At 37.7% G+C, this 15305-nt stretch overlaps 1 protein-coding gene across 8 annotated transcripts; it reads left to right on the top strand.

Annotated features, from left to right (window-relative positions):
* The first annotated feature begins 369 nt into the window (after nucleotides 1-369).
* Nucleotides 370-14902, top strand: LOC136221683 (putative disease resistance RPP13-like protein 1). Of its 8 annotated transcripts, none has more exons than XR_010685261.1 (5): nucleotides 370-482; nucleotides 683-1614; nucleotides 1700-4707; nucleotides 5080-5307; nucleotides 9996-12049. XR_010685261.1 is itself a non-coding variant. In XM_066009100.1 (3 exons), exons 1-3 carry the CDS (start codon nucleotides 627-629, stop codon nucleotides 4062-4064), a joined length of 3165 nt encoding a protein of 1054 aa, XP_065865172.1. In that variant the 5' UTR covers nucleotides 490-626; the 3' UTR covers nucleotides 4065-4194. The 8 variants fall into 8 exon arrangements, 2 of the variants coding, with proteins under 2 accessions (XP_065865172.1, XP_065865171.1); XR_010685257.1 differs by lacking the exon at nucleotides 370-482 and adding an exon at nucleotides 12063-14902 and having other exon boundaries at nucleotides 491-1614; nucleotides 9996-10128; XR_010685260.1 differs by lacking the exon at nucleotides 370-482 and adding an exon at nucleotides 13431-14897 and having other exon boundaries at nucleotides 491-1614; nucleotides 9996-10128.
* The last annotated feature ends 403 nt before the right edge of the window (nucleotides 14903-15305 follow it).

Here is a 15305-nt window from a genome sequence, read left to right as displayed (position 1 = left end):
ATGTTAAGTATTGAGTTAACCTTGTTTGGGAGTTGTTTTTTGAGAGTAAATGGAGGTTAATGGGATTAAATGTTTACTTCCTCTAACCTCCAAATTGGGGGTTAATGGGAGTAATGTAAATTTTTTTAAAATTTCTTGTCAAATTTAACCTTCCTTCCCCTCTATATTTAAACTCCCAAACAAGATTAAACATTTAACCTCATTTACATCCTATAAACTCCCAGGTTAATTGTTAACTTTCCATTCCATCACTTTCCTTCCCTTTCCATTACCTCCTTCAACTCTCCCCTCCATTAACCTCCAAACTCCCAAACAAAGGCTTAAATTTTGCATTTATTTATTTATTTTTCCTGAAAAAAGAAAATTGGCTTTTTCATTTATTCCTACTTTTCTTCTCTCAGCAGCATCTTTCTTTCAACTTTCCTGTGCTGCCTTTGGCTATGGTAGGCCATAGCTCTCATCAAGAAGAAGAAGACAAAAAGGTAAAGACTTCAACTTAAAACAAAAACATGGAGAAATTTTGGAATAATCTATACCTGCAATAGAATTTGGGTTTGCATTTTTCATCTTCAAAGAAAAACCTAGGTCAATATAGTTTCTACTTCCTCGCTCTAAGAATCCTTGCAATGGAAGCAGTTACTGGTTCAATCCTTTGTGCATTCCTTGATGCGATTTTTGACAGGTTGAGTTCAATTGACTGGCTCAATTATGTGGGTCAAGGGCAAGTCCTGGATCAACTCCAAAAGTTGGAAAAGAAGCTCAAGATGCTTAATGCTGTGCTTGCTGATGCAGAGGAGATGCAAACCACCAAACGGTCGGTGGAGATTTGGTTGACTGATCTCAAACACTTGGCTTACGACTTGGAAGATGTAGTTGATGAACTCGCAATTGAGGTTCAGCAGCGGATTTTGAAGGATCAAAATCACAAAATCCGTCCGAGTAATGTGCGCAGAATCCTCTCTTCATGTTGTGTTGCAGTGAATCCAACAACTGTTAAGTTCAATATGGAGATGATTTCCAAGATAAACATAATTACTGCAAAATTAGATGAAATAATCAAACAAAAAGATGACCTGAATCTTCGAGATTCCGATATAAGGAGGGTCACTCAGGTGAGTGAAAGACCACCCTCAACCTCTTTGGTGAATGAAGCAAAGGTTTATGGTCGAAATGAAGATAAAAAGGCGGTGCTCAAATTGTTGGAGGCTGCAGATGGTGATGCTAATGTTAATGTTGCTGTGGTTCCTATAATTGGCATGGGGGGTGTTGGCAAGACAACTTTAGCACAGCTCATTTACAATGATAATTCATTACAGTTTGATTTCAAAGCTTGGGTTTGTGTTGGTGAAGATTTTGATGTCTTCAGGACCACCAAAACAATCCTACAATCTGTTGCTGACAATGATGATAAAGATAAAGATAAAGATTTGAATTCGTTACAAGTGAAGCTGAAGCAGAAATTGTGTGGAAGAAAGTTCTTAATTATATTGGATGATGTTTGGTCTGAGAAGTATGAGGATTGGACTCTTCTATGTGGTCCATTCGAAGCAGGAGCACCAAGAAGCAAAATAATCATCACAACTCGTCTTCAGAACGTAGCAGACATGACAGCAGGTAATTAATTAGTTTACTAGCTGATCACATCTCAAATAGCTTTTTTATAATGAACACTAAAATTAGGAAGTTTCATTAATGACAGGTACTTTTACTACTGGTCATAAACTCAAAGAGCTGTCTTATGATGAATGCTTGTTCGTGTTTTGTCAACATGCTTTAGGAACAACTAACTTTGATCAGCACTTGGATTTCAAAGCAATAGGCGAAGAGATTGTGAAAAGATGCAAGGGGTTACCTTTGGCAGCTAAAGCACTCGGAGGCCTTTTAAGAGGTAAATCCAACACTAATGCTTGGGAGGAAGTATTGAAGAGTGAGATATGGGATTTACCTGACAACAAAAGCAATATTCTTCCTGCCTTGAGGTTGAGCTATCTCCATCTCCCTCCTCCCTTGAAGCGATGTTTTGCGTATTGTTCAATTTTTCCCAAGGATTATGAGTTTGATAGGAATGAATTGGTTTTATTATGGATGGCCGAGGGTTTTTTGTGTCAGCAGAATAAAATGAAGCAAAAGGATGATTTAGGTAATGAATACTTTGATGAGTTATTATCACGATCATTTTTTCAACAATCTAATGATAGATATGTGATGCACGACCTTATCAATGATCTTGCTCACTTTGTTAGTACTAGAGACACATGTTTTCACTTGGTTGAGAATGTGTTGGCGGATGTCGAGTCATATGCACACATTCGGCATTCAGCATTCATTTCTCGAAAGTACAACATTTCTCGAAGATTTGAATGTTTTTATAAGATGATGAAGTTGAGGACATTTTTTTCTCTACATCAGTCTCGTTATTATAGAAGATTTTTAGGTAGGAAGGTGTTGTACGATCTGCTGCCAAAATTATTATGCTTAAGGGTACTGTCACTAACAGATTATGATATTGAGGATTTGCCAAGTGGTATTGGTGAATTGAAGCAATTAAGGTTCCTTAACTTGTCTGGCACTCGTATTAAAAGGTTGCCAGAATCAATTGGTAAACTCTTTCACTTGGAAACACTGAATCTGCGCGCTTGCTCTATGCTAATTGAGTTACCCAAAAGCATTTGTAATTTAACCAACTTGTTGTATCTTGACATTAGTAAGACTGTGTCTTTGAATAATATGCCACCACAAATTGGTAACCTGAGAAGTCTGCGCATGTTGAGCAAGTTCATAGTGGGAGAAGGGAATGATAGGCTGAAGATATCAGAGTTGAAGAAACTTTCTCAATTAGCAGGGAAGCTTGAGATCGAAGGGCTACAGAATGTGGGAGATGTTAAGGATGGGAATCTTATCAAGGAGAAGCCTGAGCTCCTTGAATTATACTTGAGATGGTATTACTATAATACGGTAAAAAATTCTAATATTCAGGATGAGCAGACTCTGAAGTCACTGGAGCCACATCAAAATACATGGAGTGTTTCGATTTCAGGTTTTGGTGGGAGGCAATTCCCATATTGGGTGGGGGATCCCATATTCAGTAAGCTGGTAAAGCTGCAGTTGTTGTCTTGTGAGCATATCAAATTGTTTCCGCCGCTTGGACGACTACCCTCACTGAAGGAGTTGAAAATACGAGGTTTGAGTGGAGTGGAAGAAGTAGGGAGTGAGTTTTATGGGGATGCTTCTTACTTTCCTTGTTTGGAGTCTCTAGAGATACAAGATATGTCAGAGTGGAAGGAGTGGTCTTGGTGTAATGCTCTAAATGAAGATTCCGTAGGAAGATTCCATAAGCTCCGTAAGCTTATGATTAAATGTTGTCCAAAATTGGTAGGGAAGTTGCCAAGCTTCCTTCCTTCCCTCGAACAACTTGAAATTTCAGGTTGCCAACAGTTAACTGATTTACCTAGAGTGCTTCCATCTCTTAAAAAGCTTTATATTCATGGATGTCGAGAAGCAGTTCTGAGAAACCTGGCTACGGGAGCTCTGCAAAAGTTGGAGATTAGTGAATGTGATGAACTGAAATACCTGTGGGCTGATGGAACTGATTTGGACCATCTTACCAGTCTAAAGCATTTGAAAATCTCAAGTTGTAAGGAGCTCGTGTCATTGGTGAATGTAGGAGGGCTTTTGCCTCTCGGCCTAGAATATTTGAACCTTTCACATTGCGAGAGACTGAAGGAGTTCCCAAATGGCCTCCACAGTCTCAAAAATCTTTACATTGAGAACTGCCCTTCATTGGAGGTCGTTTGCGATAGCGAGATGTCTAGTCTTGAGGCAATGGAAGTTAGGGGGTGTAAATCTGTCAGCTGCTCTCCATACAACAAGGTTGCTGATTCCCTCAAGTTTCTTACAATATGCAAGCCATATCCAGGGGCAAAACAATTACTAGAGTCATTTCATTATGGTTTCTCTCGTCTCACAGAGTTGAGGATTACCGAGTGTGATGACTTAGAATCTTTCCCTGAGAGGGAATTGCCTAACATCCCTACTCTTGTGTCTTTATCATTTTTCAGGTGTAAAAGACTCAAGTCTTTATCCAATCATATGCAAAGCTTCAACCGTCTTCAATCTTTATCAATAATGGACTGTGATGAATTTGAGTTGTTGCCAGAAAGTGGATTGCCTAGCCACTCTCTTGTCTCCTTCACAATTGACCGCTGCTGCAAATTGAGGTCTCTACCCAATCTGATGGAAAATCACACTTCCCTTCAATGTCTGAAAATAAGAAGAACAGAGATATCGTCTCTGGAAGGGTGTTTAACCCCAAAGTTAAGTGAACTTGTGATCTCATGTTGTAAAAATCTTAGTCAGGCAATGGCAGAGTGGGGACTCCACACACTCACTTTTCTTAGAAGCCTCACAATGGTATCAAATACAGACATGGTTTCCTTTCCGGATAATGATGGATTACTACTTCCCACTTCTTTAACCTATCTGAAAATCTCTGATTTCAATAATGTGCAATCCATATCCAGGGGTATCGAAAACCTCACCTCTCTTCAACAATTACGCATTGCTCATTGCCCTAAGCTCAAGTCCTTTCATGTTGAGAGCCTCCCTACTCAACTTGAATATTTAGAAATTTGTGAGTGTCCTCATCTACAAGATTGGTGCTCAAAAGACAAAGGAGAATATGGACCCATCATTTCCTATAAGACTTTGGTAAGTAACTAAATGCCCTCATTCATATACTTTGTATATAAGATTATTATGTTAACCATTCAATGTCATGTAACACTACTTAGGAATCATTTAAATCTTATGTTCCTTGATATACTTCTTTGCAGTTTACGATTGTAGGTATCGGTTTCAATTTGAAAAATGAGGTTGCAGTTGTTGTTAATATGTATTTCCAGTCAGCTAAACAGTTGGGAAGAAATGTAGAAGCTCATGCTGCAAAATTCTTCCTGTGCTGCTTGCATATATGCTTTAATTATTGTTATTTAGAGAAAACATTAAGTATCAAATTTCAAGATCCTTAGTTGAAAACTGTTGCAGCTTTTTAGATATCTAATGTAATATACAATTGTACAGGTTTGATGAGAGAGCTAACTAGTTTATGATGGCTTCGGCAAGGTGTCAGGGAGCTGTGTCAGAATTCCAAGCTTATGAATGGTTGTTATGTCTCCTTGAATCTATCACTAATTTCAGAGATTGCTACTTTGTTTGCTGGAATTTGCTTCGTACAAAGTAATTGTGTGGAAGAACTACCTTCCTTTGGTGTGCGAGTCATAACTTTTCTATACAGCTGCTTTTTTTCAGGTATTAAAAACTGGGAGTTGTTTGCTTATCTATTAGAATGCAAAAGAATGTGACTTAACAAGCATCCTTACGCTATGCTATTGCTTTTATACATCATCACAGAGGCGACACGTGCAGATTTGCGATGTTGATGGATAAGGCAATAACCCTCACCATTTAGGGGTGCACATGGTCGGTTAACCAGTCCATTAAGCTTAATTCGGTCGGTTAACCATTTGATCGGTTTTTTAAAATCACTAACCATACACTAGTCCACTTAATTCGGTTAACCATTAATCGGTTAACCAATTATTTCGGTCGGTTAACCTTTTATTTCGGTTTCTAACCATTAGTAACTAAAAATAAAAATAATTAAATAATTCTAATTTTTATTGTGAGTGGGATAGTGGATCAGTAGCGAGTTGGAGATTAATGGCGAAAAGAGAGATATGCGTGCATTGTGTATGTGTGAACTATGCACTAGAGAGTGAATGAGGTGGAGAAATGGCAGTAGAAACTAAAAAATATGAACCAAATAAAAATAAAAATAGGATTCAATTTTAATTCAGAAACTTATTTTTATTTTCATCCTATTTTTATTTTTATTTGGTTCATATTTTTTTGATAATCTCGTGCATTGTGTATGTTGTTTATGTTGGATAAGTTTCTGCTGCAAAATTGGATGAGATAAACGCTAGAATTGGATAAGTTTCTTATTTCTATTTTGATAATCTCGGGCATTGTGTATGTTGTTTATTATATGATTTAAGTATCTTATTGTTTTATCTTTATTTTTTTGTTACGAGATTATCTTTATTTTGAAAGTTCGTTTTTCGTATGTTCTTTCCTTTTTCTTCAACAAACATCACTAAGTATATAGTTAATTAGATAAGTATAATTAATTATTTAACTAATTAATAATTTTTTTTTTTTTTTTTTTTGGTAGAAAAGGAAAAGAAAAATGAATAACAACAAACTACCCAGGAATTAGCCTAGGGAAGCTAACCCCAATCCTATCTTCTAAGAGAAGATGAGAGATGAAACTAGGGGAAACAGGAAGGGTAGTAACGCCTAACGTCCCTTCATGGCCCGCCGCCGCCAAGCGATCAGCAACACGATTCTGCTCTCTAAAAATGTGTCTGAACTCTACGAACTCAAAGGAGGAGCAAAGCCTTATAATAGCTTTGATGAGGTTGCGACTGTTAAGACCCATAGAATGATTCTCAGAAATCATTTTGATTGCTTCCAAATTATCAGACTCCACAGAGAGCCTCTTAACACCCAGCCTTTTAGCAAGATTGATTCCAGTAAGAATAGCCCAGAGCTCCGCAGAAAAGGAAGAACCCAACCCTAAATTCTGGGAGAACCCAGAAAGCCAGACGCCCCCTACATCTCTAAGCACACCTCCAGCCGCAATCTTACCGTTACTGAGGCAGGAACCATCAGTATTCAGCTTCACAACCCCCTCTCTTGGCCTGCTCCATCCCACGAGATGGACATCACAACACTGAGAGGCTCTGGCAAGGGACTCTCCTTTGAAACTATCGATAATAGAGAAAAGTTTTTTCGAGAAGAAATCAGCTAAGTTTGTCATAAAAACAGTTTTATCTCCAAAAATCTCCTCGTTTCTCCATTTCCAAACTTGGTGACAGATAATAGCAAAGAAAATGTCACCATGCTCCATGTATGGAAGCAACTTTCCTCTAACACCATCAGAGAACCAGTCGACCTCAGAATGTGCCATGAAGGAAGAGAAAATATGGTGTGGGAGAATTTTCCTCCAAACCTCTTTACTATTAGAGCAATCTCTAAGAGCATGGCACAAAGTCTCAACATGGCCTCTGCATCTACTGCAAGCTCCAGAATCAGCCAAGTGCCTTCTGTGCCTATCCGAATTAGTAAGAAGCCTGTCCTTAACGCCCAGCCACAGGAAACTCCTAATACGGAAAGGAACTTTAAGGGTCCAAATCGACTTCCACACATCCGAGGGAGGATCAGATCTAAAGAGAGAGAAAGCTTCAAAGGCCGATTTGCAAGAATAAACTCCATTGTTAGTCAGCGCCCAACAGTGCCTATCCAAGTCTTCCTCTTGATTACTCACCTTCACTCCCCGCATTCTAAGGAGAGTCTCAAGGCTAAAGAAAGTATCAAACTTTGACCAGATCCAGTCCCCTTCCGAGTCAACCACATCGGCAATCCTCCAGTTGCGTATATCACTAGGCGGGGGGGAAGAACACACCTCAATTAACGGTTTATCCCCAATCCAGTTATCAAACCAGAAACTAATGGACTTACCATTCCCCACCTCCAGGCCAACTCCCGAGCAGAACTCATCAAACACAGCACTAAGTCCTTTCCAGAGGAAGGAACAATTAGCAACTCTCTCTTTCGGGCCCCCGAAGATTTTGTCTTTCCGATACTTACCACAAAGGAGGCGAACCCAAAGAGAGGAGGGGTTTTGCCACATACGCCAAAGGAGTTTCATTAATAAAACTTTATTATTGTCCTTTGCTTTCCTAATACCCAGACCCCCAGAATCTTTAGGCTGGCAAACCTCACTCCAAGGCACAAGATGGATCTTCCTGCCCTCCGCAGCTTCCCCCCACAGGAACCTACGGTTAATCTTGTCAAGATCATTAAGCACAGGATCCGGAAGCTTACAAGCCTGCATGATGTGATTGGGAGCAGCACAATTAACAGATTGAATTAACGTGAGGCGGCCAGCGAGAGACAGAGTCTTGGCTTTCCAAGTGGCACACTTCGAATTAGCTTTATCCAAAGTCTCTTTGAAGGAGCCTTTAGACACACGCTCACTATGGAGGGGAACGCCCAGATACTTCCCAAGAGAATCAGTAAGAGGAATACCTGAGAGATCACTTAATCTCTTACAGACTCTCTGATTCATATTCTTAGAGCACATCATCCTAGATTTCTGGATATTAAGCTTCTGCCCAGAGGCCGAACAAAAACAATCCAGAATATCCATAATGACTCTCAACTGCTCCTCATTACCCTCAAGAAAGATAAGGACATCATCTGCAAAGAATAAGTGAGTCACCTGGGGACAGAAGCTGTTGATCGCCACAGGGTGGAAACTCCCATTATCAATCGCATCCTGAATCAGGTGAGAGAGCCTCTCCATAGCAATAACAAAAAGGAAAGGGCTCATAGGATCCCCCTGACGGATTCCTCTGCCCGGGGAAAATTCCTCCGACATATCCCCATTGACCATAACTTGAAACACAGGAGAAGAAATACATACCTTAATTAAACTTCTCCAGCTGTCCGGGATTCTAGCTCTCTCAAGGCTCTCCATCAAGAAATCCCAATTAATTCGATCATAGGCCTTCTCTAAATCCAGCTTCAGAGCCACAATGCCTTTCCTCCCCTTCCTAATCTTCATCGTGTGGACCATCTCTTGGGCGATCACCACATTATCCATCATTTGTCTACCAGGCACAAAGCTACCCTGATTCTGACATATGATCGCAGGAAGAATGCCACGGATTCTATTAGCCACAATCTTTGTAACAGTTTTGTAAAGAACATTACAAAGACTGATAGGTCTCATATGCAAAAAGGAAGAAGGCTTATCAATCTTAGGAATCAGAACCAGGAGGGTTCTATTAACCAGCTCAATATCCTTCGAACCACTGAACACCCCCAAGACAAAATTATAGATGCCTTCCTTCACTACATCCCAATGCTTATGGTAAAAGCCCGCCGGAAGACCATCAATCCCAGGAGCTTTAGAAGCCCCAATGCTGAAGATAGCTTGGTCAATCTCTTTTCGGGAAATAGGTTGAAAGGCCTCCTGACTACAATCCTCACTGATTAAAGGAAATGTAGCAATAGAGTGAGCCCTCTCCAAAAGAACAGGTTCCTCTTTGAACAGCTCTCTGTAGAAATCCAGGGCTAAGTTTCGAATAACCTCATCTTCATAAACCCAATCACCATTAGAATCCTTAATGGCCTCAATTCTATTTCTCTGCCTTCTAATCAGGGTAGAGAGATGGAAGTATTTGGTATTACGATCGCCATCTCTAATCCAGGACTTCCGAGACTTCTGGAACCAAAGGAACTCCTCCTAATAATTAATATAGTTGGATAATATATAATTATATAAATATAAATAAATATATTCTTATTTTTTAATATTTAATTGAGATTCGGTCGGTTTCGGTTAACCGCGGTTTTTGGAATAAGAAAACCGTAACCGTAACCATTAACCATTATTTTTAAAATTAAAAACCGTACACTAGTCCATCGGTTTCGGTTAACCTTATTTTCGGTTTGGTTTTTCGGTTTTTCGGATTTTCGGATTTTTGTGTGCACCCCTATCACCATTATAATCATATATGAAAGGGATTTATGATGAATGGTGACTGCAATTCAATCAAAACCATCTTGAAAATCAAGCAGTAAGATTTCCCAATAATCTTGGCGGATTGTTGGTGTTCATGAAGAATGTATTAACAGAATTTTCCCGCTTGTAAGCTTTGTCTTATAAACACATATTCATCACCATTAACAAGTTAGCTCAAGTAAATATATGATCACAGATTTGTTTTGATCAACAATTAAGTTATGTTTGTCTATTTATCTATATTCTATAACGAAATTAGTTTTCATCAGTTCTAATAGAATTTGTATATGCATTCCGGTACTAACATCTTCGAACTTGTAAATTTTGAATTCTGTAATTTGAGTCGGTGGTGGACTGAGGGATGAAGCGGATGCCATGCCGTTAATCTTTACAGAAAGTGGGAATCAGATCGACAAGCACCCCCTTTGAGTTGGTGATCCAGGATTTCCCAGTAATCTTGAACTCTCGTTCTGCTAGTAAGTGACTAGTACTTCATCTTCATCTCTTGTAATGTTTAGTACTTGGTTTATGTATTGTGTTAATCATTAGCACTCAATTAAGTGACTTCAAGAAAGGGATTTGTTATAGGCCAAAACCCAACACCTAAACCTCTTCAAATATACAGTCGTTTCACTCATGGCTGTGAGAAAGTGGCATATGAACTATTTCAGTGTGTTTTAGTTTTAAGCCCTGTTGTAATAAAACAGGGCTTAAAACTAAAACACACCTTAAAACTACAAGTTTAGTTGGTTATACTGATCCAACTGAAATCTGATCCTTTTAACAGAATTGTGTTTTTTTTTTTTTTTTTGTATACAATAAATGCAGTTTTGTATTTAATTGGACGTTTGAATGGTAAATGAGGTCCAATATAAAGTCATTTTGAAGATGAAGCAGTAAGACTTTCCCAATTATCCTTGCTTTGTCTGTGAGCTCTTATTATCAATACCTTGATTTTTTTTTTCCCAACTCTATTAATTGATTTTTGCAAAATAATCTGTCATGTTCAAACCAATCTTCCCTTTGATTTCCAACAACAAAAAAAAAGAAGGCAAAAAGAGATCATCAGGCCTGATTTTTCATTTTTTTGGATCATTAAACTCTTGTTCTTTGATCTTTTATTTGGAAGCCATGATCATTTATTTTTGGCATAACACCTGTTTGGGTCCCTAAACTAAGGCTTCAAAGTCAATTAGGACCCTAAACTATCAAAATCATCAATCAGGTCCTGAACTAGCTAAAAATCATCAATTGAGGCCTCATCGAAAACCATTCGGTTGAACAATTTCATACATTCTTTCCCAAACTCATTTTGAATCAACACAGATATTATTACAGTCTATATAGTCACAATTTCAATTTTAGGATAGAATAGAGACTCAATTGATGATTTTTGCTTAGTTCAGGGGCATAATTGATGATTTTGATAGTTTAGGGACCCAAATGGGTGTAATGCCTTTATTTTTTGTCCCATTAAGCCCTTGATGACTAAAAAAATTAATTTTGAACATAAAACTCGGTTAACATAGTGTTATCCATTTCACATGCATTCGAAATTTGTATTTTTTCACTGTTTGAAAGTAGTTTTGGATGTGTAACGTGACTATAAGAAAACTGTAAAAACCGGCCGAATTGGTAGCCGATTTCGCTAGGGAGGAGATTGTGGCTGCAATAAACCAGATGAACCCATCAAAATCTCCCGGACCTGATGGAATGTCAGCATGCTTTTACTAGTCTTTCTGGAGCATTATAGGTGATGATATTATAGCTAATATGATGGATTGTCTTAAATCGGGAATTATGCCTCAAAATTTGAATCACACCTACATTGCACTCATTCCAAAAATAAAAAATCCAACTATGGTGCAACAATTACGGCCTATTGCGTTATACAATGTTCTCTATAAAATTATCTCGAAGGTGATTGCTAACCGATTAAAACGTGTTCTACATTGTTTGATTTATGATACTCAGGCGGCTTTTGTTCCTGATCGTCAGATTACTGATAATGCTATTATCGCGTTTGAAGCTTTCCATAGTATGAAAACTAGAATGAAGGGTCGGTCTGGGTTCTTTACTCTTAAATTGGATATGAGCAAGGCTTATGATCGAATTGAATGAGAGTTTCTTAGGAATGTTTTAATAAAGATGCAATTCCCTTCCTATTTTGTGCAGCTTATTATGATGTGTGTATCGACGGTTACTATGTCCTTTCTGATAAATGGCCAACCTAGTGGTTTTGTTAAACCTGACAGAGGGATTCGTCAGGGAGATCCGATATCCCCTTATTTATTCCTATTATGTGCTGAAGCCTTCTCTGCTAATATCAGAAAAGCTGTTGTCAACCAATCGTTACATGGATTTAAGGTTAGTAGTTAGGGGCCTATAATTTCACATTTATTTTTTGCAGATGATTCTATGATTTTTGGGAAAGCAACGTCGGGGAATATTACTACCATTCAGACACTTCTTTCTAAATATGAACAGGTTTCAGGTCAAACTGTTAATTTTGAGAAATATGAATTTTTTTTTCAGTTCTGCTGTTCCTATGGAAAATAAGGTTATGCTTGCCCAACTTCTGAATGTTAAGGTCACTGGTGAATTCCCTAAGTATCTTGGGTTGCTAATAATAATTGGGCGCTCAAAAAAGATAGTTTTTGCATCTATTAAAGAACGCATTATGAAAAAAGTTAAATCCTGGGAGTCAAATTTTTTGTCGGTCGGGGGTCGTGAGGTTCTTATAAAAGCGGTTCTCCAGTCAATCCCTAGTTATATTATGTCATGCTTTCTATTACCAGAATCTTTCTGCAGGGATATTCAAAATATTATTAGCAAGTTCTGGTGGGGAGGTACTGAGGAAAAACGCCTTATTTATTGGTTAGCATGGGAGGCATTGTGTAAATCCAAATTCAGGGGAGGGTTGGGATTTCGGTGGCTTCGGTCTTTCAACATTGCTATGCTTGCTAAACAATGTTGGAAGCTCTATAAGGATCCTGATTCACTATGCTCTCGGGTGATTAAAGCCAAATATTACAATAACGGCAATTTTCTTACGGCTATGTTAGGGAATAACCCAAGCTTCTTCTGGCGAGGGATATGTGAGGCAAGGAAAGTATTTACTGAAGGCTTAATGTGGAGAGTTGGTAATGGTAATCGAATTCATATATGGAATGACAATTGGATTCCTTGACTTAATTGTAAAAAACCATTGGTTTCGTTGGTAACTCCGAGACCAAATATGGTTAGTGAACTAATTGATTCTGATGGGTGTTCGTGGAGAAGAATCCGGGTTTGTGAAGTTTTTGGGGAAGAGGAGGCTCGGGAGATTTTGAAAATCAAACTTAGTTTTAGAAAACCTTCGGACGATACATACTGGGGTTTGGATAAAACAGGTATGTTTACTGTGCGTTCATGTTACTATTTGGCCGAAGAGGTGAGATATAAGTTGGAAAGTCGAGCTTCATCTTCAATAACATGTTCGGATCATTGGAAGGCTATTTGGAAACTTAATATACCACTTAAGATTCAACACTTCCTATGGAAAGCCTTGAAAAATAAACTCCCTAGTTTATTAAATCTGCAGAAACGGAGTCTGAATGTCGATATCACTTGTACTCGATGTGGTCAAATGCCAGAGGATATTCATCATGCTCTTCTCAAATGTCCAAGTGTTAAAGAATTATGGCAAACTATAGCGTTACCAGCCCGTTTGGACAAGATTTACGCTACTGATATGTGGGAAGTTTTTATTTTTATGCTGCAGAATTTTTCTGTGCAGGAACAAATACGTGGAATTATGGCTTTATGGTGGTGTTGGTATAAGCGGAATCGATGGTTATATGCAGGTGAGGATATACCCAATTCGGTGGTATTGAAGAGTGTTGATGACTTGCAACTTGAATGGACTACCTGTCCTGATCGTCTGCCGGTTTTCTGCCATCAAACATCAGCTGTTCCGCTTGGTACTGATAGAGGGAGTGTTCGTTGGGCTGCACCAGCTGCTGGAATTTATAAAATCAATTGTGATGCTTCCTGGGACGCGCTAACGGGAAGGACTCGTGTGGGTATTATTGCACGTGATGCGCAAGGTTATGTTCTTGCATCTGCTGGTCTTCCAGTTGCGGACTGTCATTCAGCGAAGAAGCAGAGTTGGTCGGTATTTTAGAGTGTGTTCAATTTGCACAAGATTGCTGTCTAAATCCAGATATAATTGAGTCGGATGCAGAAAGTGTTATCAATCGATTGCAAAGTGGAGCTATCCCACAATCACTTCTTGCTTTTTTATATGTTGATGTTCTATCTCTTAGATTAGTTTTTTCATCTTGTCAGTTTCAATTTATTCATCGGGAAGGCAATAAAGTAGCTCACGCTCTTCCTAGTTGGGAAAAGGACTTCAACTCTAAAATTGTTTTGATGGAGGATTGCCCGACGAGTGTATGGAGCTTAGTTTGTAATGATCAAATTAGCCTACAGGCTTAATATATTTATTAATCTTTCATCAAAAAAAAAAACAAAAACTGTAAAAACCTTAATAATTAGTTTTGGATGTGTAATGTGGATATAGAAAAGTTGTAAAAACCTTAATTCAAACTGTAAATAATATATTTTTTTATAATTTCAAATAGAGATGAAATCAATAACGTCTTTTTAACAGAATTAAGTGTTCACAACTTACTAATTTAGTAAGCTATAGCTTAATGAGACAAAAAAAAAATTAATCAGAGATTTAATGTATCAAAAATTTGCGTTTCTTTAAGGTTATTGACCATGATTAGTCTTGCCTTTATCCTAACAAAACACAATGCTCTTCTATCTTCATTTTATAGATCTGGTTAGTTGCTGTTTAATTAAGGAGGAAGAAGGAGACTTGTCTTCCTTCTTTCTCATTCATCGTTTTTATTCTTCTAGTTTTTTTTTCTTTGTTCGTTAAGTTTTTCTCTCGTTGGTTTTCATATATCTTGATGTATCTCTCAATCCGTCTGAACTGTATCTGTTGTTCATCATCTCTTTATTTGTAACTTTTTCTGGTTTAGCAATGACGAAAATGGTAGATCTTATCCGTAGAATAATTGGTTTACGAGATTACGAAAGAAATGATTTAGATCCGAAAATTCCGAATGGTTTAAATGAAGAAGTCCGGATTACAGTTGCTTCTCTGCGAATTTGGGGTGACGAGCAGTATATGTTCCATTTGTTGTTTGTTTTAACGGTACCTTTAATGACTTCTTTTACTCTTTGTAGTTTATTTCTTGCATTCGTGGATCATGTATTAGGCATAGTCTATGCTTATGTAAGGTTTTATTCCTTACTGTTATCATGTTATCATTATACTCGTATTATTTAATGAAATTTTAACATTTTAATAATAAAAAAAAACATAATGCTATTTTGTTACCTTATTTCTTAAAAATATTATAAATTTTATTTTTCTCCAAATAATAAATGATAACTTAATTTTATTCTCATAATAAAAAAATATTTCAATTTTATGTTTGTTAGACAAAATGAATAAAATTATGAGATTAATTTAAATATCAACAAATACCTTCCTTCATAAATAGCCGTGTTCGTTCGTGAACATCCGTGTTCATTCATGAATATTCGTGTTCATTCGTGAACAGTCGTGTCTGTTCGTGAATAGTCGTGTTTGTTC

Source organism: Euphorbia lathyris, chromosome 3, assembly GCF_963576675.1.
Source record: "Euphorbia lathyris chromosome 3, ddEupLath1.1, whole genome shotgun sequence".
NCBI classification, from domain to species: Eukaryota; Viridiplantae; Streptophyta; class Magnoliopsida; order Malpighiales; family Euphorbiaceae; genus Euphorbia; species Euphorbia lathyris.
The sequence above is the reverse complement of the archived record's forward strand: the minus strand, read 5'-3'. Positions and strand labels throughout refer to the sequence as shown.